Source organism: Eschrichtius robustus, chromosome 1, assembly GCF_028021215.1.
Source record: "Eschrichtius robustus isolate mEscRob2 chromosome 1, mEscRob2.pri, whole genome shotgun sequence".
NCBI classification, from domain to species: domain Eukaryota; kingdom Metazoa; phylum Chordata; class Mammalia; order Artiodactyla; family Eschrichtiidae; genus Eschrichtius; species Eschrichtius robustus.
Window position 1 is genome coordinate 63,201,541 of NC_090824.1, and position 23,882 is coordinate 63,225,422.

The 23,882-nt window shown below is 33.5% G+C and overlaps 1 protein-coding gene across 4 annotated transcripts in view; it reads left to right on the plus strand.

Annotated features, from left to right (window-relative positions):
* Window positions 1-23,882, plus strand: part of RALGAPA1 (Ral GTPase activating protein catalytic subunit alpha 1) — a 222,410-nt gene that overhangs the window by 194,808 nt on the left and 3,720 nt on the right. For 2 of the 4 annotated variants that reach the window (XM_068546053.1, XM_068546079.1), the window contains exons 37-39: window positions 368-526; window positions 1,514-1,641; window positions 17,649-17,773. In XM_068546053.1, coding sequence (XP_068402154.1) covers window positions 368-526; window positions 1,514-1,641; window positions 17,649-17,773 — 412 coding nt within the window. Of the gene's footprint in view, window positions 1-367; window positions 527-1,513; window positions 1,642-17,648; window positions 17,774-18,374; window positions 18,406-20,105; window positions 20,137-23,882 lie in introns of all 4 variants that reach the window. The other 2 variants (XM_068546070.1, XM_068546061.1) reach the window with 2 other exon arrangements.

Consider the following 23,882-nt stretch of genomic DNA (forward strand, 5'->3'; position numbering starts at 1 on the left):
CAGTCTTAAATCCATCACTTTTTAAAACACTCTTTTAAACAATTTTTAAAAGGTTTGGTAGTGGAAAATTGGTGCAGTTGCTGGTTAAGAAGAGTGTTTGGTCTGTATGCGAATCTTTTTTATCTAATTTCTCTGTTTGCCATTGACTATATAGACAGTTGAAAATTATCTGGTCTTCTGCAGTGTCTCCTAATGTCTTTTGAGTGCTTGTGTTTCGCATGTTATGAAAAATGATCAAATGAAGTTTTAAAAATATTTTTAAAACTTCTTTACCCTTTAATCTTTTTATAGTATGTTGTCAGTAGCTGTATGACTGTATTCACAGGGCTTTTCTCGAGCACTATGAACTATTTTCTTGGTTTTCCAGTTGAGACATTTAGGAAATGATGAAGTACACATCGTTTGGTCAGAGCATACTAGAGACTACAGGAGAGGAATTATTCCTACCGAATTTGGTGATGTCCTTATTGTAATATACCCAATGAAAAATCACATGTTCAGTATCCAGATAATGAAAAAACCAGAGGTAAGAACTCCTTATCTTATATTTTAATAATATATTTTGAGTTCTATATGGGTTTGTGAGTTTCTTTCCCTCTTTCAGAAGAATTAGCCTAGGCATCAAAACGTGGAAATGGAGGGGGAGATGAGACACAGACTCTGGTAGCTATGTGAATTGTCTAAGTCTAGTTCAGAAGGCACTAAAATAGGAAAAATAGAAAGAAACTGTATTCGAATGGAAGAAGGCTAGGTAGTGCCAGAGTGGAAGTTCCCATTTACTGTTGTTTTTGTACACCCCACAAGCTAAGAATGTTTGTTACATTTTTAATGGGTTTTTCTCTTTTAAAAAATCGAAGAAGAATATACAGCAGAGACAATATGTGGCTACAAAGCCTAAAATAATTACTGTATTATCCACAGCTCATGTCTTTGCCTTCAGCTGCCATTTGTACCAGCCATATTCAAACAGAATACTTTTGAAACTGTCAGTCATCTGATAAAAATGACAGATTTTTTTCTAATAAACCATATAATAAAATAAAAAATAGTGTTTTAGATTCTGTAGTAAAATAATAATAAAAGTGTTTTAGGTTTGGTAGTAAAGCTGGCATCACATGAAAATAATAAAAAACTAACTTGCTGCCTGTAAGAATGAATGTGTGTCCTTCCTGTGTTTACTCAATGGGGGAAATGTAAATTATTTCCAAGTGTTGGACTTTTGTATACAATTGCGGCTACAAAAATTTGAAAATTGGCAGGTAGTATAAATTATTTAGTCAGTTATATGAAGCATATAATTCTTTTAATGGAAACCCTGTAGACCACTGGCATTTTTTGTTTGTTTATTGTCCTAGTATGAATGACCCATCATGGAAAAGAACTGAATTTGAATAGCATTTCTACTGAAGGAAGAACTAAACAGGAAGCAGAAAGACTTTTGTATGCAAACTGTTTCTTATTTACAACCTTTTTCCAGTTCGAGTATAAAATTATGTTCTAATTTCTCAATCAGGTTCCCTTCTTTGGTCCACTTTTTGATGGTGCTATTGTGAATGGAAAGGTCCTACCCATTATGGTTCGAGCAACCGCTATAAATGCAAGCCGTGCTCTGAAATCGCTGATTCCATTATATCAAAACTTGTATCCTTTTTAACAGTATGGTTTCTACTCTAATATATGTCTACTTTCCAAGGTAACTACTTCTTATGTGTTGTTAAGACCTTTGAGTTTTTGTTTATTGATATATAGATGATGGAGTTCCTCCCCAGTGTTTAAGCAGTTATGATATTTGAATGATGTATTTTCTTTTATACGCTTTTAATCAGTACTTGTCTTTTGGTTAATTAATTAGAGCCCCATTATGTACTAGGCGTTCTGCTAATCTGGATATGCAGAGATAACCGTAACAGTCATTGCAAAGTACTCAATGTAGTTGAGGAAATATATTGTTTTCAGTATCTGTGCTGTAATAGAGTTATGCACAGGATGTTCTGGAATTATTATAACAATACTTCAGATACGTCTCAGTCAGCTGCAAGGAGTGGTGGTATCAGGAAACACTTCTGAGAAATGTAAGGATTGAACCAATCTTGAAGGATGAATGAATTAATCAGGTAGATGAGATTAAGAAGAGCATTCCAAGCAGAGGAATGACATAAACAGAGTCATGGAAGTATGAGAGGACATGGAGTGTTTAAGAACATGGCTTCTGGAGCCAGATTACCTGGACTCAAATGCTGGTCACCACTTCATCAGCTATGCAGCCTTGGGCAAGTTATTTAACCTCTCTGAGCCTCAATTTCCTTATCCATAAAATGAGAATGATAATAATATCTAGCCTGTAGTGTTACGAGAACTGAATGAGTCAATATGTGTAAAATTCTTAGAACACTGCCTGGGGCGAAATATGCACACAGTTTTAAAATTTAAATTGTTTTCTGATATTCCTTTCTAAAATGGATTTGTGTTTCCATATACTTTTTCTACATTATTCAAAACATTTCAATTATTTTTCTTTTACATAATAAACTGTGGATGTTAAGCTTTACAGGGAAGGCTTTTTAAAATATCCTATGTCCTATTCCACATGAAATGGATTTATCATAAGTCTACCACATACGTTTTCTTCTTGTAATGAAAATTGACTTAAGCAATCTGATTTCTATGTAATTTCTCACATATTCTGATACTGTGGAATGGAATTATAGGTGGATCATAGCATGTTACATTGCTTAAGCTTAATGTCATTTATATAGCATTTCTTTTTTGTAGCGGTTACATCTTCACTTACTTCGAGTTGAAAACTCAGATTTGACGTGGTCATTGTCATGAAATGTAAGGATTCAGTTTATTATATCCTGAATATCTCTAGAAAGGTAGCTAATCTTATAAGGAATATGCAGATTATTATCTGTAAACTAATTTTGTCCGCATTGTCAACTCTACTGAGATTGACTTCTTTCTGACCTATGCGTCTTTACAGTTCCCCTGATCTTGATGTTCATCCTGAGGTTAGTGTTCTCCATCATTTCATTTAAGACACAGTTGAAAGAATGCCTTAAATCTTTTGGGAAAGTGATGAGAGCAAGATTAGATTGTAATACAAAACTCTATTTGCCTCTTGTGTCAATAGGAACTCAATTTATTGAACTAACACAAACTATTTCTGGCCTGATATACAAGCAACATGTAAAATGCACACCTTACCAAGTAGTTCAAGTATACCAATTAAAAGTGAGGATATAGCTTAATTTCTTTTACCTGCGCCTAAATTCATACTCTTAAGGACTAGTTCAGATTTGCATGTTACACTAGAGGTATAATAGCTGGATTTGCAGTTAGAAACATTGATTTTTTTTTTTAACATCTTTATTGGAGTACAGTTGCTTTACAATGGTGTGTTAGTTTTTGCTTTATAACAAAGTGAATCAGCTATACATATACATATATCCCCATATCTCCTCCCTCTTGTGTCTCCCTCCTACCCTCCCTATCCCACCCGTCTAGGTGGTCACAAAGCACCGAGCTGATCTCCCTGTGCCATGTGGCTGCTTCCCACTAGCTATCTGTTTTACATTTGGTAGTGTATATATGTCCATGCCACCCGAGGTCCGCCTTGTGATCCTAGTCAAGCCCCAGAATCTCTAAACCTAACTTTCTTCATCTGTAAAAAAGATGCTAATACCCATCTTGGAATTGTTGTGAAGAATAAATGAGATAATGAATTTGGATGCACCTAGTAAATGAAATAAGGTACGTTATTTTGTGCAGTGATTAATTCTGTTATGTGTAAAGATTACAGCCAATATGAAACAACTCTACCCAACAGCAAGAGATTGCCTAATTGGGTTTTTATGTTTGGTTGGTTGGTTGGTTGGTTAATTGATTGGATTGGATTTTTAGGCCTGTTTCATGAAGCTCTTAATAGTTAATCTTGCTGAGATGTTAATAGATAGCACATTGGAGAAAATTCTAAGATGAAGAGAGGTAATTTCAGATGAAAACAGTAAACGTGAACACTTTATTTACACAGCAGATGTGAGCAACTTCTATCAGGAAAACCACTTCTGGAACTATCAGAGTAAAAATATTAAATCAGACAGATCAAACAAATTTTTCTTGACTTAGAAGCTTGAATTTAGAAGCTATATACAAGTTATTTTCCCATACTATTTAAGTATATAATAGAGATACTCAGCCTTTGCTAATCTGAAGAACATGTAGTCATCTTTCACAAAGATTCACAAAGGTGTATATTAATTCTAAATGTTGGAGGAAATAACTTCATATAGGTACTGATAGATAACTTGATTTTTTTTTTTTAAAGATAGATTTTATTCATTTTTAAAATTTTTTTGTTTTTTTATTTTTGGTCCTCATTGCCGCACATTGTCACAGTGAGCAGGGGCTACTCTTCCTTGCAGTGCGCGGGCTTGTCATTGTGGTGGCCTCTCCTGTTGCGGATCATGAGCTCTAGGCACGCGGGCTTCAGTGGTTGTGGCTCGTGGGCTCTAGAGCACAGGCTCAGTAGTTGTGGCGCACGGGCTTAGTTGCTCCGCAGCATGTGGGATCGTCCCAGACCAGGGATTGAACCCGTGTCCCCTGCATTGGCAGGTGGATTCTTAACCACTGTGCCACAAGGGAAGCCCAATTACTTGATTTTTAAATGAAAGTTTATACAATAAATTACAACTAGATGTTTTTGAGATATTGAAATATAAATGTCTTTTCATTTTAAATAACAAATACATATTTCAGAAATATAATAAAATTTTAAATGTATATTTTTGACAAATTCAGATAAGCTCCCATTAAGGAAAAAAAATCATGCGCTCTAAAACAGATCAATAAAACAAAAGAAATTACAGCAAAAACTGAGATAGAAGTAGGCTTTGAAAACCATCAGTTACTATTTTAATCCTCATAAGAGAAATGAAGGAGTAAAAGAATAGGTAATAAACTCAATTATATTTGGATAATTGTACTGCTGTGTCAGTTATTTTATGCCCAGTAAAAGTACCCACGAAGATTCCACAGCATAAATTGTGCTATTTATGATCATTAAGTACAGCTTAAATTTTATCCTAGGAACATCTTCTGTATCTATCTGTGAATCTAATGTTGTTCACTAAATGAAGACAATATTGATTGTCATATGCTGCCCAAATCGATCATGCTGGCAGCCAGAATTACAGTAATCTGTCAGTATTGATGACTGTCTTTCAAGCTTTGAAACCTCTCCTTTACTTCACTTGTCATTTCTTGCATTACTTGTACTTGAAAAGCATTTTCTTGCAACCTCTGATTTTGTCAGCTAGGTTTTTTGGGGGGTTTTTTTTTTTTGGTTTTTTTTTTTGTCTCTAGCTCAATTTGTTGGTTTGATCATGCAGTTAGAACTGAAATGCATCACTGGGGAGAAGGAGTAGGCACATTCTCAGTAACCATTGGACCTGAGGGGTATTTCAGGTTGATCTTAGTCATCATTTATTTATTAATTACCTGTTGAAAGAGAGTGTATGTGTGTGTTAGTGGGGTTTGGGGTTTTTTTGTTGTTTGTTTTTGGCTTTTTTGTATTAGGAATAATAATTCCAAAGCATTAATTTCATGATCTTAGCTATCATGACTTTTCCTTAAATAAAAATGTTAAAGTAATTATTTGTTTTGATCCTAGGGACATTTTGACTATGTATAAATGTTAAATATGTTGCTATCAAATATGTACTATTTCTCTTTCTTTTTTAATGTGAGATTTATTATACATAGAAATTTTCAGAAGTTACAGTATATAGTCATGTTGTATTCAGGTTCTCAGAGAAACAATCAGTAGGATGTGTGTATATACATAAGTACATAAAGAGAGAGACTGATTTTAAGGAATTGGCTCACACGGTTGTGGGTATGGCAAGTCTGAAATCTGTGGGAGTTGGGGTAGAGTTGATGCAGTCTGAGTCAGAAGGCATCTAGAGATAGAATTCCTGCCTTCCTTGGGGACCTCAATCTTTTCTCCTAAGGTCTTCAACTGACTGGATGAGACCCACCCACGTTATGGAGAGTAATCTGATATACTTTTCTCCTGATTTAAATGGTATTCACATCTAAAAAATAACCTTCACAGCAACATCTAGGCTGGTGTTTGACCAAAAACTGGGTACCATGGCCTAGCCAAGTTGACATAAAATTAACCACATCCCATGTCCTAATTTTCTTAAGTTTTTCTTCTTAACCTTTCTTACTGCAAAATATAATTTGAAAAAAGAGTATAAATCCTAAATATACTATATGGTGAATAATTAGTTTAACCACCACCAGGTCAAAAGATGCAACTGTACTGTTTTTCTTCTATCAAAAATATTGATTGATCACTTAAAGGGTGATGGTAAAGATTTTGAGAGAAATGCAGACAAATCAGATGGTAATCTCTTCAATAATCTTATAATTTAATAGGGGAGATAATTATATGTACACTAAAAATTATAACACAAGGTAAAATGTGTCACAGTAGGGTTGTAGATAAGATGCTGTGGGAGTTCCAAGGAAAAAGTCATTACTCTGGAGTAAGAAAATCAGGGAAGAATGTATAGAAAATCTGGGCCTCAAAGGGTGAGATTTGAGTAGATGGAATGCAGCATGTCTGTTATAATTCTTGTAATTTATATTTTGAGGCTTTATGTGTGTGTATATATATATGTAATACATATATAATATTGTGAAATATACATTTTGGGGGTGTTATAAAATAAAATAGTATCTTTAAAAAACACTTTCCTCCTAGATTTAATATTCTTTCCTCCCAAACCAATATTATTTGATTTCTTCTAATCTGTTTAGATTTGACTTTTTCGTAAATGCCAGAATTGGGTTTCTGTTTAACTTTATCAGACAAATTACCAGAAGTCAATGATCATTCTTCAATTAGTCACAGTTTGTTATCCCTGCAGTTCTACTACTCAAATGTAAAGAACCTGTTGCAAAAGTATGAGAGCCAAAACGAAATGAAATGTAATTGATTGGCTCCACTAATGCAGTTTGCCATTCATTACGAGAGAACATTATAAAACCTCTTAGGGAGGCCCATCAATATTGCTGCCATTTCATGTTAGAAGAAAGTGAGTTTATTGAGAAACTGCATAACTTTATGTATCTACCGTCTTCTGTAGATCATTTCCTCAGAAGATAGTATTGGTAAGTATAGACTGTCCTTAATTATAGTCCTTAATTATAAATTAATTATATCTAAAAATGTGGAGGCTGACTGTTGGGTAATCAGCCTGGGCTTCAGAGTCCAGAACCACTTATTAAGTGTGTCACTGTCTTTATGTCTAATTTTATTTAATCTGTAAAAGGAGTACCAAACTCAGTAGTGTTGTGAGGATTAAATGAGATTATCCACATGAAGCACTAAGCAGCCTGTCTGTCATGTAGCAAGAGCTCAGAAAATGTGTTTTTACATACTGTTATACTTTTACATGTTGTTGACAAATGAAGTTTTTTTATCCTGTTCTGATAGTACCTTGGCTTCACAGCAAAAATAGCAAAGGAAAAGAAAGCAGCACCACCATTTTACCTGTATTCTCAAATCCAGTGTGATAGTATGGTCCATATATGCCAATCTATGGACAGTTGGGTTATATCATAGTGTACCAGAAAGAAAATAGGAGAACTCTATCAGGTGATTGTCTGGCTGTTCCCTAAAAACAACAAAACTTGAAGTTCCTCTACTTCCATCTTTATTAACTTCTGACCTTTGCTAGAAAAGGAATTTTATTTTCTCTCTATTAAACGCTATGTTGTTGATATTAGTGATGAAGGTGCACTGGTATGCTCACATTATTATTAACTACACCTACTGCATAATGTGTAAGTTTTATTCTAGTCTTTATTTAAATAGAAAAACAGCAGTAGCTTCAGATGCTATTTGGGGATTTCAGAGAGCAAAGAATGAAGGATGTAAAGCTGAAATTACTCTAACCTTGTTTAACATAGGAATTGCAGTGCTTTTAATCTATTATTTTCCTTTTACTAAATATACGGGATTTTGCTATTGAATTTTTAATAACTCAATAATGGAATTAAAGTTAAACTATGGATCACAAATCTCCCCATTTTCTTCTAACTGCTTTTCCTCTCAAACGCTAGAATATAGCCTATTTAAATCTTAACTTTTGCTTGCCAAACCACTGTTACCGTCCATCTGTTCATGCCAATTGCAAAGAAGGTTCGGTTTTTAGTGAAGCTTTGCATTTCACATAAGGTATGCGAAGTGAAATTTCACAAGGGACATGATGGATCCTGATTCTTAGTGATAAACCTTTGGGGCCATCAGGGTTGGCATATGGTCCAGTATGATATGAAGGCTTGGGTTCCCTGGCTTCACTTCTTTGGCGTGAAGCTGATAAAACCTGGCTCTTGAGTATTATTTCACTGGACACCAATCATGGGCAGCAGGAACTGCCCATTTAACTCTCTGTGGGAAGGAAGCCCAGAGAGCATTCACAATGGTACCATTGTCGAGTTGCAAACTGCTCTGAACAGCTTGACGGCACTAGGGAGGAGGGGAAGGGGTTGCTTTACTAATTGCTGTTCAGAAAAGAGAAGAAGCAAAAATAGCTGTTGTAGAATTGATGTTTCTACATTTACTTATTCTTTTGATAAGGGTGTTGACTTTTATTTAGCACATACCTACTATCAAAAAGAAAGCAAATTAATATATTTAAGCAGCCACCTGTAGTAATTCCTTGTTAACATGCCATTATCTATTTTCAGCCCACCAGATTATAGCAGAGCAAAAGTCGGTTTGCTTCATGATATTTTTACCTTTAAATGAAATGAAAGTAATGTTTTGTAATCTTGATAGAAATTTAAAATAAGGGAAAGTGGATTAAAACCAGCACATTTTATATATCAGATAAGGTTAGAGACAGATTTGGCTTATGCTGTGTTTTTTAGAATTCCCAAATATCGTCTGAATACATATAAGCAATATTAATATAGAAATGTAAATTAATTTTATGCATAACAATCGCAAATGCTAAAATAATCCACTAAGCAAATCTTAAGGTTAAATACTGGATTTATCATTTAAATCAGTAGGTAATGCCTATTTCAGTCACTCATAATTATCTTTCTCTCCTTGAATTCTATTTTGGATATCTTTTTTAAATGTGAGTGTTGTTTCTTTGTTATGTGAGGCATTGTATGCTGTGATATTTGTATAAACACTACTCTGGGCCTTTCCATTTTCTTCTGGTCAGTCTAATCAAGCAGTTGGAGACTCTGATGCAAAGAAACAATGATCTACAACTTAAAAAAAATTAAAGCTTTTTCAGCCCCCAGGATCCTGACCCCACAGTATATTTCCATAGATGATTCTTTTTTTCAGCAGAACTTAAGTTGACTAAATTATACTGCAGTATTGTAATTTATGCAACATGTCCTTTCAAAGGATCAGGGAGAAATATTTTAAGAAAAATTTTTTAATCTATAGATTTTAAAAAATGGGGTGTTCTTGCTAAACTGAGGGAAAATCAAATGCATGTTTTATAAAATTAGTAACAGTCTGTAAGATTTACTAGTATTGCATCTCTTCATGTCCCCTTAAATTATTTTAGTAAATGGGCACCAGTGCAATATTTCAAAAACAGTAATTCATTGAATGCCCATTCTTCCTTTTACTGCAGAATAGATTGTAGTTAAGTCAAGATTAATGGGTAGATTTTAATGTTAAAGTCCAGTCTCTGAGCCTATTATTCCCTGGGGGCATATAGTGCATTAGTTTAAGCCAATACACTGTTTATCATAGATGCTATGACACTGTCTTAAATGACAGTTTGCTGTACTTTGTAACTACTACCATGATAATAAATCACTTTTTTTGTACTCCTGATAATTACAGCATTTAAACAAAATCTTAATTAAGTTAGTGCACATTTAGGTAGAGATAACACTTAAGTAATTGTACACTGTAAAATTTCACTTAGTTATTTTTTTCCTTTTTGCAGTCTTCTCACAGAACCCAAGTTTAGTATTTAGTCCAAACACAGACATTCATTTCCTCAACTTAATGTACTGAAATTTTTGTTCCTAAGAGGAACAACACAGTGATTGTTCCTAGTCTCCCCCCAATATTTTTTAAACTCTTACTGTAATACTAGTAATTTTGAAGCAGTTCTCTGTTGACTGTGAAAGTCTCATTATTACTTAATGGTAATATTTTCAAGCAGATCTTACCAAGAAGGAGAGCACAAAATTTTAATTTCATTAAATTTGAAATCCAGGTAACTTAGTTTTTCTTTTAGATGTTTTGTTTCATACAACTTTCATGAAAGTGTAATAGATACACATATTTGATAATCATGTTAGTCCTTTTTAGAAACTGCCAATGATTATTAGATCATTAAATCAGGAAGGATTTTCAGAACCTTTAGGTAGGTTTAAATTTTTAATCCTATTTATTTAAGGTTAATCTTTTTAAATGTATTTACATGAAGTTTGTTAGAATTGGGCTTATCAACTTTTTACTTAATGTTTTCATTTAGTAATTGACTGATTTATGAGCAATTATATATGGTCCAAATTTTATACAGCTCCAGCTTTCAATAATAGGACTATCCTCACAGTGCCTTAGCACCTGTTATGGATTTTGAGTCATCTGGCAGCCCATGGGACTTAGATAAAGAAGTACCAGGTGTCCTGCCTGTCTCCTAATTGAGACGCAGTGAAAACAATATAGACTTGGCAGCATGCTTAAAAGGATGGATTAAAGCCCAGCTTTGTCTACTCTGACAAATCACAGCTTTTCCTTCATGGTGTAGATAGTATCAACTACTAAAGAATTTCATTAATATAAAGCATCATAAAAATCATACACAATAATTGGTCATAACCTGTTGCAGATTTTCAGAATCTCTAATAACATAGTACAAATAATTCCAAGATTCATGCTATTTATTTAGGGGAATTTTATTTTTACTGCATATGAACTAGACTGCATGTTTCTTAAAGAAATTAGCTACTGTAGGAAAGAAATGGAGTATTAATTAATTTACTAGATCTTCTTTATAAAGTAAGCAATATAGTTTACTTTTATAAATGAGCAGTGCCTTTTAGTCCATGGGATACTTAATTGCCCTGTATATTTCAGGGAAGTATGCCACTTTACTCCTGATAATTATTATTAGATCCTGCAGATGTACTTGCAAAATATATCTACCCATATTCTATATCTCAATAAAATTCTTATTTTTCATTATGTTTTCAAGACCCTGTGTAATGATACTGCCTCAGAATGTTTGAAGATACTTCAAGGCCTTTTAGAACTAAAAAGTCAAATGTGGTTTTTTTATTTTCTCTGTTTTATTTTAGATCATGCCATGGATTTTTATTACTATACTACATATGATATTCTAGTATAAAACATTTTTGAAAAATTGCCAATCAATCATAGACCTTAAGCTGGTAGTCATTGTGTTGGCTGTCCTTGAGCTGACTGAAATCCCTTTTATACTTTTTTTTTTCCCATCTAAAATCCAGATCATTGAGATTGTCTGTAGAAAGAGCACTGGACTGTTAAATGACCAAGGTTCTAGTCCGAACTCTACCGGTCAGCAGCTTTGTTTTTCTGAGCAAATCCTTATATTCTCCTTCGAGGCAAGGCTTATTGCTGAATAAACATTTTGCTGATTTTGCTAAGTTTCCTGACATTAATGTTTGTAGATCATTGTTGTATCCGTCCTCTAATTCTAACTAAAATTATCACAACCAATGGGGCAAAATGTTTATTTCAATGCTAAATTGTAATGAGTTGTAATTACTTTCAACATTTACAGAATTTCTTCTGTAGGCAGTTATTATAATTTTTTAAGAAATTGATATCAGTTTTCTTTTAATGTTATACCTTACATATGTATACATTGTGCTTTACTCACTTTTTCTTCTTCTGGAGAAGGTCAGCAAGATTAAGGGTAGGGGTGGAACCAGACTCTCTCTCCAAATTCAATCCTAGGAGAGTCCCAACTGTATTTGCCCCAAAGGGCTTTGTCTCTGGGGAGCCAAACTGAGATTAGAAGAAGGGGGCTGTCTGCATAATAGGCTCCTAATCAACTACCAAACCAACTTTATTCATTCATTCTATAATTTATAAACAATCATTGAGTGCTGCTAGGCCCTGTGCTAGGTGCTAGAGATATAAAGATAAAAAGGCATGGCCTCCGCCCTCAGACATTAGTCTCCCACTAGTTTATTAGGAGAACAAGCGTGAGGAATGAGGCACACTTGATGCTTAACAACTGGCTCTGGAGAGCAGGAGGAGGCCTCGATTTGTGGCATTTTTTTGAGTTCTGTGATGTGAAAACTCCCACCATAGCCAATTTCAAACTACCAACCATCTTACAAACTTTGTAAATATTGTAAGTAGTACTTGCAAGAAATTTTTAATAGGTAAAACTCTTTCTCTTCCTGCAATTACTGTTTTTGGAATTTTGTATACAGAGTAGGGAGATGAAATTCCTGACTGCTAAAACAGCAAAGAAACCACATTAATATGAGTGTGGGCAAGTGCTTACTAAATTAGGAATTTCAGAATGGGCCCTAAATCCCTGAGGCTATGCTATTGAGCACAGATATAGACACTTCATGCTTTGCCTTTACTTAAAAAGGAGCCGGTAGTTTTTTCTTGTCTTGTTTAGGAAAGAAAACATTAAACCTGAATTTAAGAGGAAATTAATTAAGCAATGATATGCCTTTGTCGTCTGTCTGTAATTTTCGTAACTCCTTTTTGTGAAAAATTATACTTTATATTGATTCTTGCTATGTACAACATACGTATATACAAACATATACATACATGTACACATGTACATATACTTACACACACACAAATTTCTATTTCTTTGAGACTAGTCACAAATTACATTGGACCTAAGTATTTATACAACCTCCTGGGCGTGCCATGGAATTAATGATCACAAAACTGAAAGTTTTGCCTTTTCTGACAGCAAAAGCAGTTCAAAATTACATTGTATTATTAAGAAAATTATTTTGGCGAATGAAGGGTTGTTGCTTCTTTAAAAACCAAATCTACCTTTTATCTGTTCTCCCTATACATTAGTCAAGTTGAAAAAAGTGTTTCTAATTAACTGTCTGCAGTCTCTTTTCTTCATATTGTGTTTTTTCTCATGAGAAATCAGAGTTTTCTCTTACCAGAATAAGTCAAAAGTTCCTCTTGTACATAACATAAACAAGAAACATTATCAGAGTTCTTGCACATGAACACAGGTATATTTCTTAAACTGATATTGAAAATTGTCCTAGTAGAGACAGCAACTGCTATTTACAAAGACTTGAGTCAAAGGTCAAAATAACTATTTTCATCACAGATGTAGGGGGACTTTTGGGTTACTTTATATTTATATCCTTTATCTTCATCAGCCCTATGACATAAATAGGAGCAGGTGGGGGGATCCCCATTTAACATTCAGAGAAACTGTGGCACAGAGAATTCATGCATCTCTTTCCAGGAGTGGGCTGAAACTGAACCCTAGTTTCATAACAGCTGGTCTTGACACAGTGACAGGGGGCCATTATTATTTCATATGATAAGTTTAAAATCAAAAGTAGTTACTTGAATACTGATATTAACGTCATATTAGTGAAGTACCGATTGGGTTTAAACTATTTATTTATACTATAAAAATCATTTAGTTCCCTTTTCTTATTTTTAGAATGGTAATATTCCTTCCCCCCATTTCTATTTTTACAGAAAGTAGAAGGAAGGAGGATTAGTGGATAATTATATTGCTGTGATTGCAGCACCTGTGTGTTATTTCTTTTGATTGGCTAGTTCTGTATTAAAGATTCCTACCAGCTAAAAGTCTCCTTTATCAAATGGCTTTTTATTCTAGTTTTGGCTTGGGTTGTTTTAGATTTGCAACAAAAACCGTCTTAATTCAACTTAGACTTGAACTTTAAATTTTGTTCTGAATTTGTTAAGTTTACCATCACCTTTTTATGATTTCACCCATTTCCATTTTTTTAATTTCAATGCCAGTGGCAACACACAATCACAGTAGGAATATAGCTTGAGCTATCCTGTTGTTATTAGCCATCAAGTTTGCGTATGCCACTCAATTTATAGGTACTAATAACTCTTCCCTAGAGAGCTGCCTTTTAAGGAATAAGTGTCTAACATATTATAAGGAGATACAGGAGTTAACTATTTTGGACTATGGTTACCATTGCAGATGCTAACATCACTGTTTGGAACTTTATCATCATCTCAATCACAAAAAACCTTGTTTGTGGACTCAGGACTATTGTTGAAGTACTTAGAGTTCATTATATCTCCTTAATATATGTTTTCCAAAGTAAAAGGGGAAAAGATGTAAGTACTGTAGATTGGGTTGCTTTCATATTGTTGTTTATTTATTTGACTACATCACACTTGGAAAATTAGAATATTTAGCTTTTAGAAGGTGAGTTACTGTAGTCTATAATAATTTACTAAACTAACAGTATTTTCTGAAAATAATCCCCCAGAAGGAAACTTCAGACAGTGGACTGCCTAATTTGTGACAACCGTTGCAGTTTTTCATTTAAATTCAACCATTAATGATTGTTTTCCTTCACTCTGCCACCTATACTTCAACTTTAAAAAATTGTTTTAGAAAGCATCATTTTCTCTAATTACGATTTTTTTGCAGTTCTATTGAATACATCATGTGTTTTTATACAAAATGAATACATTATGTCTAGATAATTTTAGTTTCTATAGCTTTATATATTAGGGTTTCTTCAGAGTTTTATGAATCTCCTTTTGTATAGTGAAATAGAATTACACTTCAGAATGTATCCTTAAGAACCTAGGGGCAGGACAGGAATAAAGATGCAGATGTAGAGAATGGACTTGAGGACACAGGGAGGAGGAAAGGTAAGCTGGGACAACATGAGAGAGTGGCATTGACATATATACACTACCAAATGTAAAATAGATAGCTAGTGGGAAGCAGCCGCATAGCACAGGAAGATCAGCTTGGTGCTTTGTGACCACCTAGAGGGGTGAGACAGGGAGGGTGGGAGGGAGACACAAGAGGGAGGGGATATGGGGATATATGTATATGTATAGCTGATTCACTTTGTTATACAGCAGAAACTAACACAACAATGTAAAGCAATTATACTCTAATAAAGATGTTAAAAAATTTTTTTTAAATAAAAAATAAATGTATCTTCTCTAGATATTCATTTCTTGCTCTAATAATCTCCTTGCTTTAGAAATATTAAATTTGCTTTCTCTCTGCCTAATTTTTGTGTAAACTCTAAATATAATAAGGTAAAATATTTCATTTATAGGCCCTCTGAAAGTAGAGCATTTTAAAAGCAGGTAGGTGTCTCCACCCTACTTTTCATGAAGCATTTTACCCATTCAAGCAGACTTTTAAAAACAGCTTGTTTTGATAGCAGACTGTTCTCCTGTGGGCCTTCAGCCTTTGCTTCCTGGCAGCACCTTTGGTGCGAAAAGAGAGTGATCAATTGGGAGACTATCAGTGCCAGCATGCATAGAGTGATAAGTTAACACACCACTGGGAATTTCTAGGGCCCACCAAGATACTTCACTTCTAATGTGCTAACAAGCTCATTTTTCTACCTCTTGCCTCTTCAGTTATTTTTTTTCTCAGAAGAGCTTACAAGTTGAGTGCATCAGGCATAATGAAAAGCTCTGTAGGAGGGAGAAGCAATAACCCCATTTTTCCCTTTTCAGCCAAATAGAAAATTAGTTTCTGGTAATACACAAAGGCCAGTATTTTTTGTACAAGGGGCACTGCTGTGAATCAAAGGACTCTATTAACTGCAGAAAATTCGGCAGCTGTGAATCTCCCCCAATGAAAAAAGTACTTTCCAACAAGTTGTGAGATATGTGGTATTATTTAGATTGAACCATCAGTTTCATCCCCTTTCATTTATAACCATATACCCTCTTTTAAAAGTGTGCTATATTACTTTTCTGTGTTAACACTCAAAAACGTCTATATGATCCTTCCATAAAATCCTTTCAATATAGCATCTTGTCCTGTTGCTACCCATTTCAGGAGTAAAATTCTTTTGAAGTTCAACCCCAGAATTGAAAATAATGGATTGCCAGGAACTGAAATTAAGATTATTTCAATATTTGATACATAAAATAAATTGTAGTATAAGAAGAGGATACTCAAGTCATTTAGGTGGCAAAAGACATCACAGTCTAAGTCAAGTGCATAATGAATATAGACTTACCTTTAACTCTTCTTTTTTTTTTTCTCAATCAATAATCTTTTGTAAATGTAACTGACTATGGTATCTCCCACTGAATTAACATTTTAAATTATCTTCCTCTCAAAATTTTTTCTTGGTCTTGATTGTAGACTCGGTCTACAATCTCTGGAACTAAAGGACTACAACAATTGAATTGCAATTTTAAAAAGAGAGAGAATAATGAATTTTGAGGGTAAAATATTAAAATGGGTTTTGGGGAAAATTCAATGAATAAAGAAGAACCAATAAGCAAATTTTTATTATCCTTTACACTTAGTTAAATGTCTTAGGTAAAGCCTATCAACATAGCACACTGAGTACAGCTGGAGAACTTCTAAAAGTTGTAGAAGAAAGGTTAACTGATTTCTCAGTTCAGGAACTATACGACATGAAGTCAGCATGTGAGTTTTTCCTGATAATTGTATGTTGCTGCCTGCTGCTCTACATTTTGACAGCCATTTCCATAGTTGCTTTCGTGAACAACAGAAATATTCTCTCTCTTTCTCGCCCTCTCTGTGCTAACAGCACAGTCAGGCCTGCTGAAACAGGAAGCCTGGAGTGGGTTGTTCAAAAGCAACAACACTTCAAGGTACTGGTTGCTTGTCAATAATATCAGAGAAGAAAATGTGGTGAAAGGGAAGTACAGTATTTTTCTGTCAGTGTCAGTGCCCTGTAGATGCTTTGTTAGACAGTATGTAGGAGTCCTGTGGACTCTCTGCAAATATTCCTGCTTGTTTCAGTGTTATAATTGACTAGGTATTTTTTCCTGACATACAGATTCAACTGTGTATTTATCTTAACTGCATGGAGTTAAGTTCGAGGATTACAGCAACAGTAGTCTTCCATTCAAAATGAGAACAATTGTTGGGAAAATGCAGGGATTTTAGAAAAAGATGATATGCAGGAATTTTTCACAATAAATTATTACAAATGAAAAACAGAATTTCAGACATAGTATTTTAAGCATTATAATATTCATCACATGGCTTTTCAGAGTACATCTGCAGATCGAAGCTGATTAACAAGATAAGATGAGCCCTAGGCTGACCTGATAGCAGTTGAATCCTTTCCCAAGTAAACTGTTACCTTTCTTTCTTCCAACAGTTTACTATTAATTATTTTCTGATAAATGTCTTCCTGTTAAGCTGCCAGGTATAGTGGTATCCTGAAGAGTAAACTTATGTTAAAAGCTACATTTTTTTCTCTTTAAAAAGCCGTACTTTTAATGATATGCAAGAATAGTTAATGAATAATTATATTATTAAGAAGTAATGGCTTAGCAGTGATAGTAGTCCTTTTTGATGTGATCTGTTCTTTCCCAATGTATGCTGCATTTAAGTTCATCCTTAACTGAAGGAAATCAGCTATGAGGAGAGAGCGCGATATCTGCAAACGATTGTCCAGCACCATTTAGAACCAACGACATTTGAAGATTTTGCAGCACAGGTTTTTTCTCCAGCTCCCTACCATCATTTACCATCTGATGCCGGTAAGATTAAAAGCAAGTATTAGTTACTGTTCGTTATTGGAACTTGAAATGCAATACCCTTTTGTTCTAAAAAACTCTTAAAATAATGGAAAACTTGCTTGAATAAACTTCCAGTCATTGAAATATAAATATTCTTCATCATTATTTTCATATTTGGCCTGTAAATTTGATTGATACTTTCTTTTACCTAAATACAGTTCCTTTAAAAGTCAACAGTCTTCATAAAAGCACATACACTACATTTTATCTGAGCTAATGGGCAGTAACTATTGTGTTTCACGGAATCGTTACCGAAGTATCTGCAAAAGAAATACAAGTTGAGCAGGCACTCTCAACTTCAGAGGATCAAATTTTATGGCCAAGAATATTGCCTTATCATCTCTAATTTTACAAATAAAGTTAAAATAATTGGTCTAGATTTAGAAGTACTTAGCAGAGTAAATTATTTTGTAATATTTAAAGACTATAAGAGGGTACTGCATTTTTACAATTAACTAATTTTGAAGAAATCAGTAAGAAAATAAATTACTCATGGCCTTCCTATTCTGTAATACTTTGCACTCCTTATGATTGTTTCATTTATTTTATTTTCCCTCTTTAGATCATTAAATATCAGTTCTGTTTATCTGAAGGTAAGACAAAGTGTCAAACAAAACACCCTTTGTTCTTCCCCCATTTCCTTTTTTAAAAATTAGCAAGCACTAAGCTTGTAACTCAGTTAATAAGCAAACTTAACACTGCCCTGGTTCATACTAAACATTTCAGAAACTGTCACTAAATTTCTTCCAGAATTATACTTACTAACTTAGGTCTGCATGAAACACTAACACTGGTTCTGGGATAAAAATAACTAATAATAGAACCCTTGGTTGAAGTTAGTTACACCTTGTTGTATTGACCTTTTTGTTTCTCAGCATGAAAATGTAGTACTACTGAACTGAAATGGTGTGTCTTTGTATTTTGTAATGTGTTGCATTGTTATTGGGTATCTTAACTCATCAAATAGTTATTCTGTTGTGTGCCTCACACCATACTAGGCACCTGAAATACAAAGATGACTGTTCTAATGATGTTCAAGGGAAGCAGGAAAAGAGAATACAATATACTTGAAGTTCATCATAATAAGCCTTCAGTTTCTCTTCATATTATATAAGTTTTCTTCATATTAAGTAGTTTAAGAGGCACAGTACTCCTTTACTGGCCTAATTTGCTTGCAAAAAAAATTACTGTAATTCTCAAAGTCGACGAAATTAAAGCTTCCATTCCTGTCACCGTTTAATTGGCCATTATAAAAATAATTTTACGAAAAAACTTGGAGCCCTTTCAATTAATTATATAAAAGACCTAGCAAAGAGAAAATTATATTAGACTGGGTTGACACTATCTAAAATTACTCAGCTCAGCATAAGAAAGATGGTAAAAGAAAGATACTAAAAATAAATCAATGAACAACAAAATAAAAACTAGTTAAGTATACCTGGACATTTCATTTTTAATAATAGAGAATATCTGATAAAATATCAGACATTATTAAAATAGACATGAATAACACTTTTGTGTACCATACATAGAGTTGAGCCATAAATTTCACAAATGAAAAATATTGATAATAAGGCCACGTTCAGACTAACTTTTCCCCTTAAATTTATACAGGCTGTCAGTTTTCATGTTGTAGCTGTTTACTAGCTGGAGTCCTTCATATTCCTCTTCTTAATGTTCTTCTTATGTGTTGCATGTTATCCTGCACATTTGGCCAGACGTATAACATGGGAAGTAAGTAGTATTCTCACTTTCTGAGACATTAGGTAAAGAATGATACAGCAGCCAAGTCAAGGCTCTTTGGTTAATTTTTTTAAATTGTCTTTGCCTTTAGGAACTGTTAGAAACATGCACTTGAATTTTTTAAAAGGTGTTTTTAAACACTGTAAATAACTTTTCCAGTATTACTTAATACATTTTTATGGTTTTTTTGCAGACTTTAATAGTTACGAAAGATAAAAACTTTTATCAGTGGTTTTCAATTCAGCACAATAATATAAAAAGGAAATATTTACTCCTTTACAGTAGCAAAAACATTATGATATCTGAAGAATGATTTTTTATTCCCAGTCATCTCAGATTTTGATTTTCCTGTCACAAACCAACCCATAAATGTAGAAGTCCCTTTAAAGTTGTAAGTCAGAGTTGAGAGAGAAGACATGAAATAGGCCATGTAATAGCCATATGGACCTGACTTATGCTTTGCAAAAATTACATAATAGTGTGAGGATTTTTAGGTTCATTATTACTTTTTAACATGATGATAAAATTGATTTGCCCCATTGAGATTTAGATCATTAAATATCAGTTCTGTTTATCTGAAGGTAAGACAAAGTGTCAAACAAAACACCCTTTGTTCTTCCCCCATTTCCTTTTAACTTGTAATCGAGAATCAACTTTAGATATCCCATGCATACCCCATCCATATAAACTAATACTAATCAATACTAATGCAATAAATTGAAATTACATTTTAAAGGAATACCAGTACGATAATCATATAACGGATATAATCTATTCTTCCTAACCAAACCTATAATATAATACTATTCAGTGGAGCAGTGGAAAAATACTGTTTTAAGTTTGGCTTAAAACTTAACTTGGCTCAAGCTTATTTAAAACCTACTTCCTGGTTAACAGTAATGTATCAACTGTGATGACATTGAACTCCAATGGGGATTTTTCTAGATAATTTTTAGTATTTAAATAGATACGAAAAACATTTTTGGTATATCATAGTTGATCCATAAATTTCATAACTGTATTTTCTCAAAATGGACTCTGTCTGTGGCAGTAGACTGATACTTAAAGGGAAATTATTTTTATCCCTAAGGTCACTGAGGGAGATATCGTGATGTCACACTTTGTTGATCTTCCATAAAACTACATTAAAACATTATTAGATTTTTCATGTCCTTTATTTAAAAAAAAAAATTACAGGAAAAAAAATCCCTTTATCTTTGTCAGGCAGGTGTGTGGAAAATATCAAAAGTTTTACTGTGACCTTCTTTTTTAACATTCATGAACACCACTCCTCCAACTCTAAACTTTAAAATGAAATTACTCCTCTTCTTGGCCAGATTATATTGGCAGTACAAAATCTAGATATTTTTCCCTAATGTCACATTGTCTTTTCAAATCAAGTTGTTTTTTTTCCTCCCCCTCCAATTCTTTTTTTTTTTAAATAAAAGAAAAATCTAGAATGCCAACAAGAAGAAACAGGATCCTGTTTTACTACAAGTGCACAGTAAATATTAAGTTATCTTTCTTATTAAAAATACACACATAGAGCAAATGTGTGGATACCAAGGGGGAAAGGGGCGGGGTGGGAGGAATTGGGAGATTGGGATTGACATATATACACTATTGATGCTATGTATAAAATAGATAACTAATGAGAACGTATACTGTACAGCACAGGGAACTCTACTTAATGCACTGTGGTGACCTAAATGGGAAGGAAATCCAAAAAATAGGGGGGATATATGTACATGCATAGTTGATGCATTTTGCTGTACAGTAGAAACGTACACAACATTGTAAAGCAACTATACTCCAATAAAAATTAATTTAAAAAAAAAAAAAAGGGGAAGAGGAGGAAAAGGAATGTGCAGAGCCAGACAGAGCAATTTTGGAAAAAGGGAAAAGACAGCTGTTGAGGAGGAAGCCTGGTCTATCCACACCACACTTAAGAGCGGCCAACAGTAAGGGGTGGTGACACCCTGAACAGCGCAGTGAGCCTTCAGGACCAGCACAAATGTGTGTGCTGCCCGCAACAGAGAAAATGTATGTATAGCAAAAAAAAAAAAAAAAAAAAAAAAATATATATATATATATATATATATATATATATATATATATAAAATACACCCAGTTTTTTTCCAGTATTATGTCTTTTTACTATCATCAGCCATAAGTATTTTTCAATGCCTATTATGTAGCATATCTAGAATTACTGCTAATACTCTATTAGTTGAGCTAGTACGTACCTCTCTTTGGATTTGTTTCTCTACAAATTAAGTTAGAGATTTTAGTATCAATACTTTAAAAATTAAAGGGGTGATTGGTATTTGACTCCCTCTATATATGCACATGTATATACATATACATATATATACACACATATGCATATACATGTACAGTTGACCCTTGAACAACATGGGTTTGAACTGCACAGGTCTACTTAAACATGCATTTTTTTTTTCAACAGTATACATTACAGTACTACACAATTTGAGATTGGTTGAATCCGTGGATGCAGAACCATAGATACAGAGGAACCAGAACCACCTATAGGGAGGAACTGCATGTATGGAGGGCTGACTATAAGTTATAGGCACATTATATAGAGGGTTGGCGCCCCTAGCCCCTACATTCAAGGGTCCTCTGTATACATACATAAATATACGTATACATACATACCACTTTGTATAATTACCTTTAGAAAACGTATAGGTTCCTAAGTAAATCTTCTAAAAATTAGTAATAAGATTCAAATATTTCTATGCCATCAAAATAAGAGATAATCTAACAGAGTGATTTTGAAGACCTAGAGTAGTGTCTAATCTTCCTTAATTCTAACCTCAGTTTTGCTGTTAATTCACAAAATCTGTATGCCACATGTAGATGAGATAGTATTATGATTGTCAGGCCCATCTCTTTGCATCTTTGAATGGAATGAATCATCAAAATTTAGCCATTAAACTTTTCTCCTTTTCCCAGGCTTTGAAATGATCTGGAAGAAAAGATTGTAGCTCTTCAGAAGATAGTTATTTTATATATATCCTAAATATTATTTGTAAGTGCCAGTAGAAAATGTTTCCTTCAACATATAAGCTATAAGTTTGTTTACTGTGTTTTTAAAATCAAATGTTTTTAAAAATAAATAATCTTATTTATTTATCACTAGGTTAGCCTGAAATTATAAGCAGCCAAATGTGTTCTCTTCTCAGTATTTTAAACTTAGAAATTTGGCTTGTATGTTGTTGACCAAGAAGCAAATAATATTAATCTTAAATAAAGTCCATTAACCTTTTATAACAATAATTACTAGGCTCAGTTTTCATATAGAGCATTCATTCAGATGTAAAATTTGTGTAATGAAAATAATAATTGAGCGATTACTGAGTGCCAGGCAGTGTGCTAAGTACTATACATGCATTCTCTCACTGAATTTTCATGGCAATTCTATGAGACAAAAACAAAAAACCTTACCAACAGTCACCTGGTAAAGTCAGAGTCTGACTTCAGAGTACTCGAAGTATTATAATTACTCATTTAGTCTAAATATTTTCAGTCCCTTCTTGATATTGAGAGAGGAGAGAAATTGCCCAGTAACCTGTCATATTTGCAAATTAGAAATTGTTAAAAATTTTTATTTTGAAGGCTCTACTTTTCCACCCATTGAAAAATCATTTTTTATTATTTATTTATTTTTAGGCTCGTTTTAAGGTTGCCGTGGGAGAACTATGGGCTTTGGAATCAGACTGATCTGGATTTAAATTCTAGCTCTGCTATTTCTTATCTGCATGAACTCAAATGAATTAATCTATCCTAAACCCAGTTTTCCCATTTGTAAGGAGATAAAATATGACAAGCTTAGACTGATATGTTCTAAGTCTGCAATAATGGTAGTTCTTGAATATCTTGAAACCTCATGTTTGCCTGTGTTTCTGTACTATTTTATTTTAAATTATGTGTTACTTTATGACATTCAGTGGTGCATCCACACTAATCTCAATCACTTATCAACTCCTTTAGCAATATTCAGGCAGTAAGATTATTTGGGTAATCTGTCCTTTAATGTAAGGTTATGTTTTATAGGAATATTAACATAAAAGTGGATATTCTTTATTTTCCCCCAAACTAAACAGTTACGTTGTGTTCTCCACATTTTAACAATTGATGTTTTGTAAGTGGTCATTTTCTTCAAAAATATTTCTAGTTTCTATCCCTTCTTTTCTAATCCTCATCTTTTTTGATCTAAAGTCTATTAATGCTTGCTCTTATTGTAGTTTTATTATATAGCTACACTTATTGTATACCTGCTGTGTGCCAGGATCTTTGCATA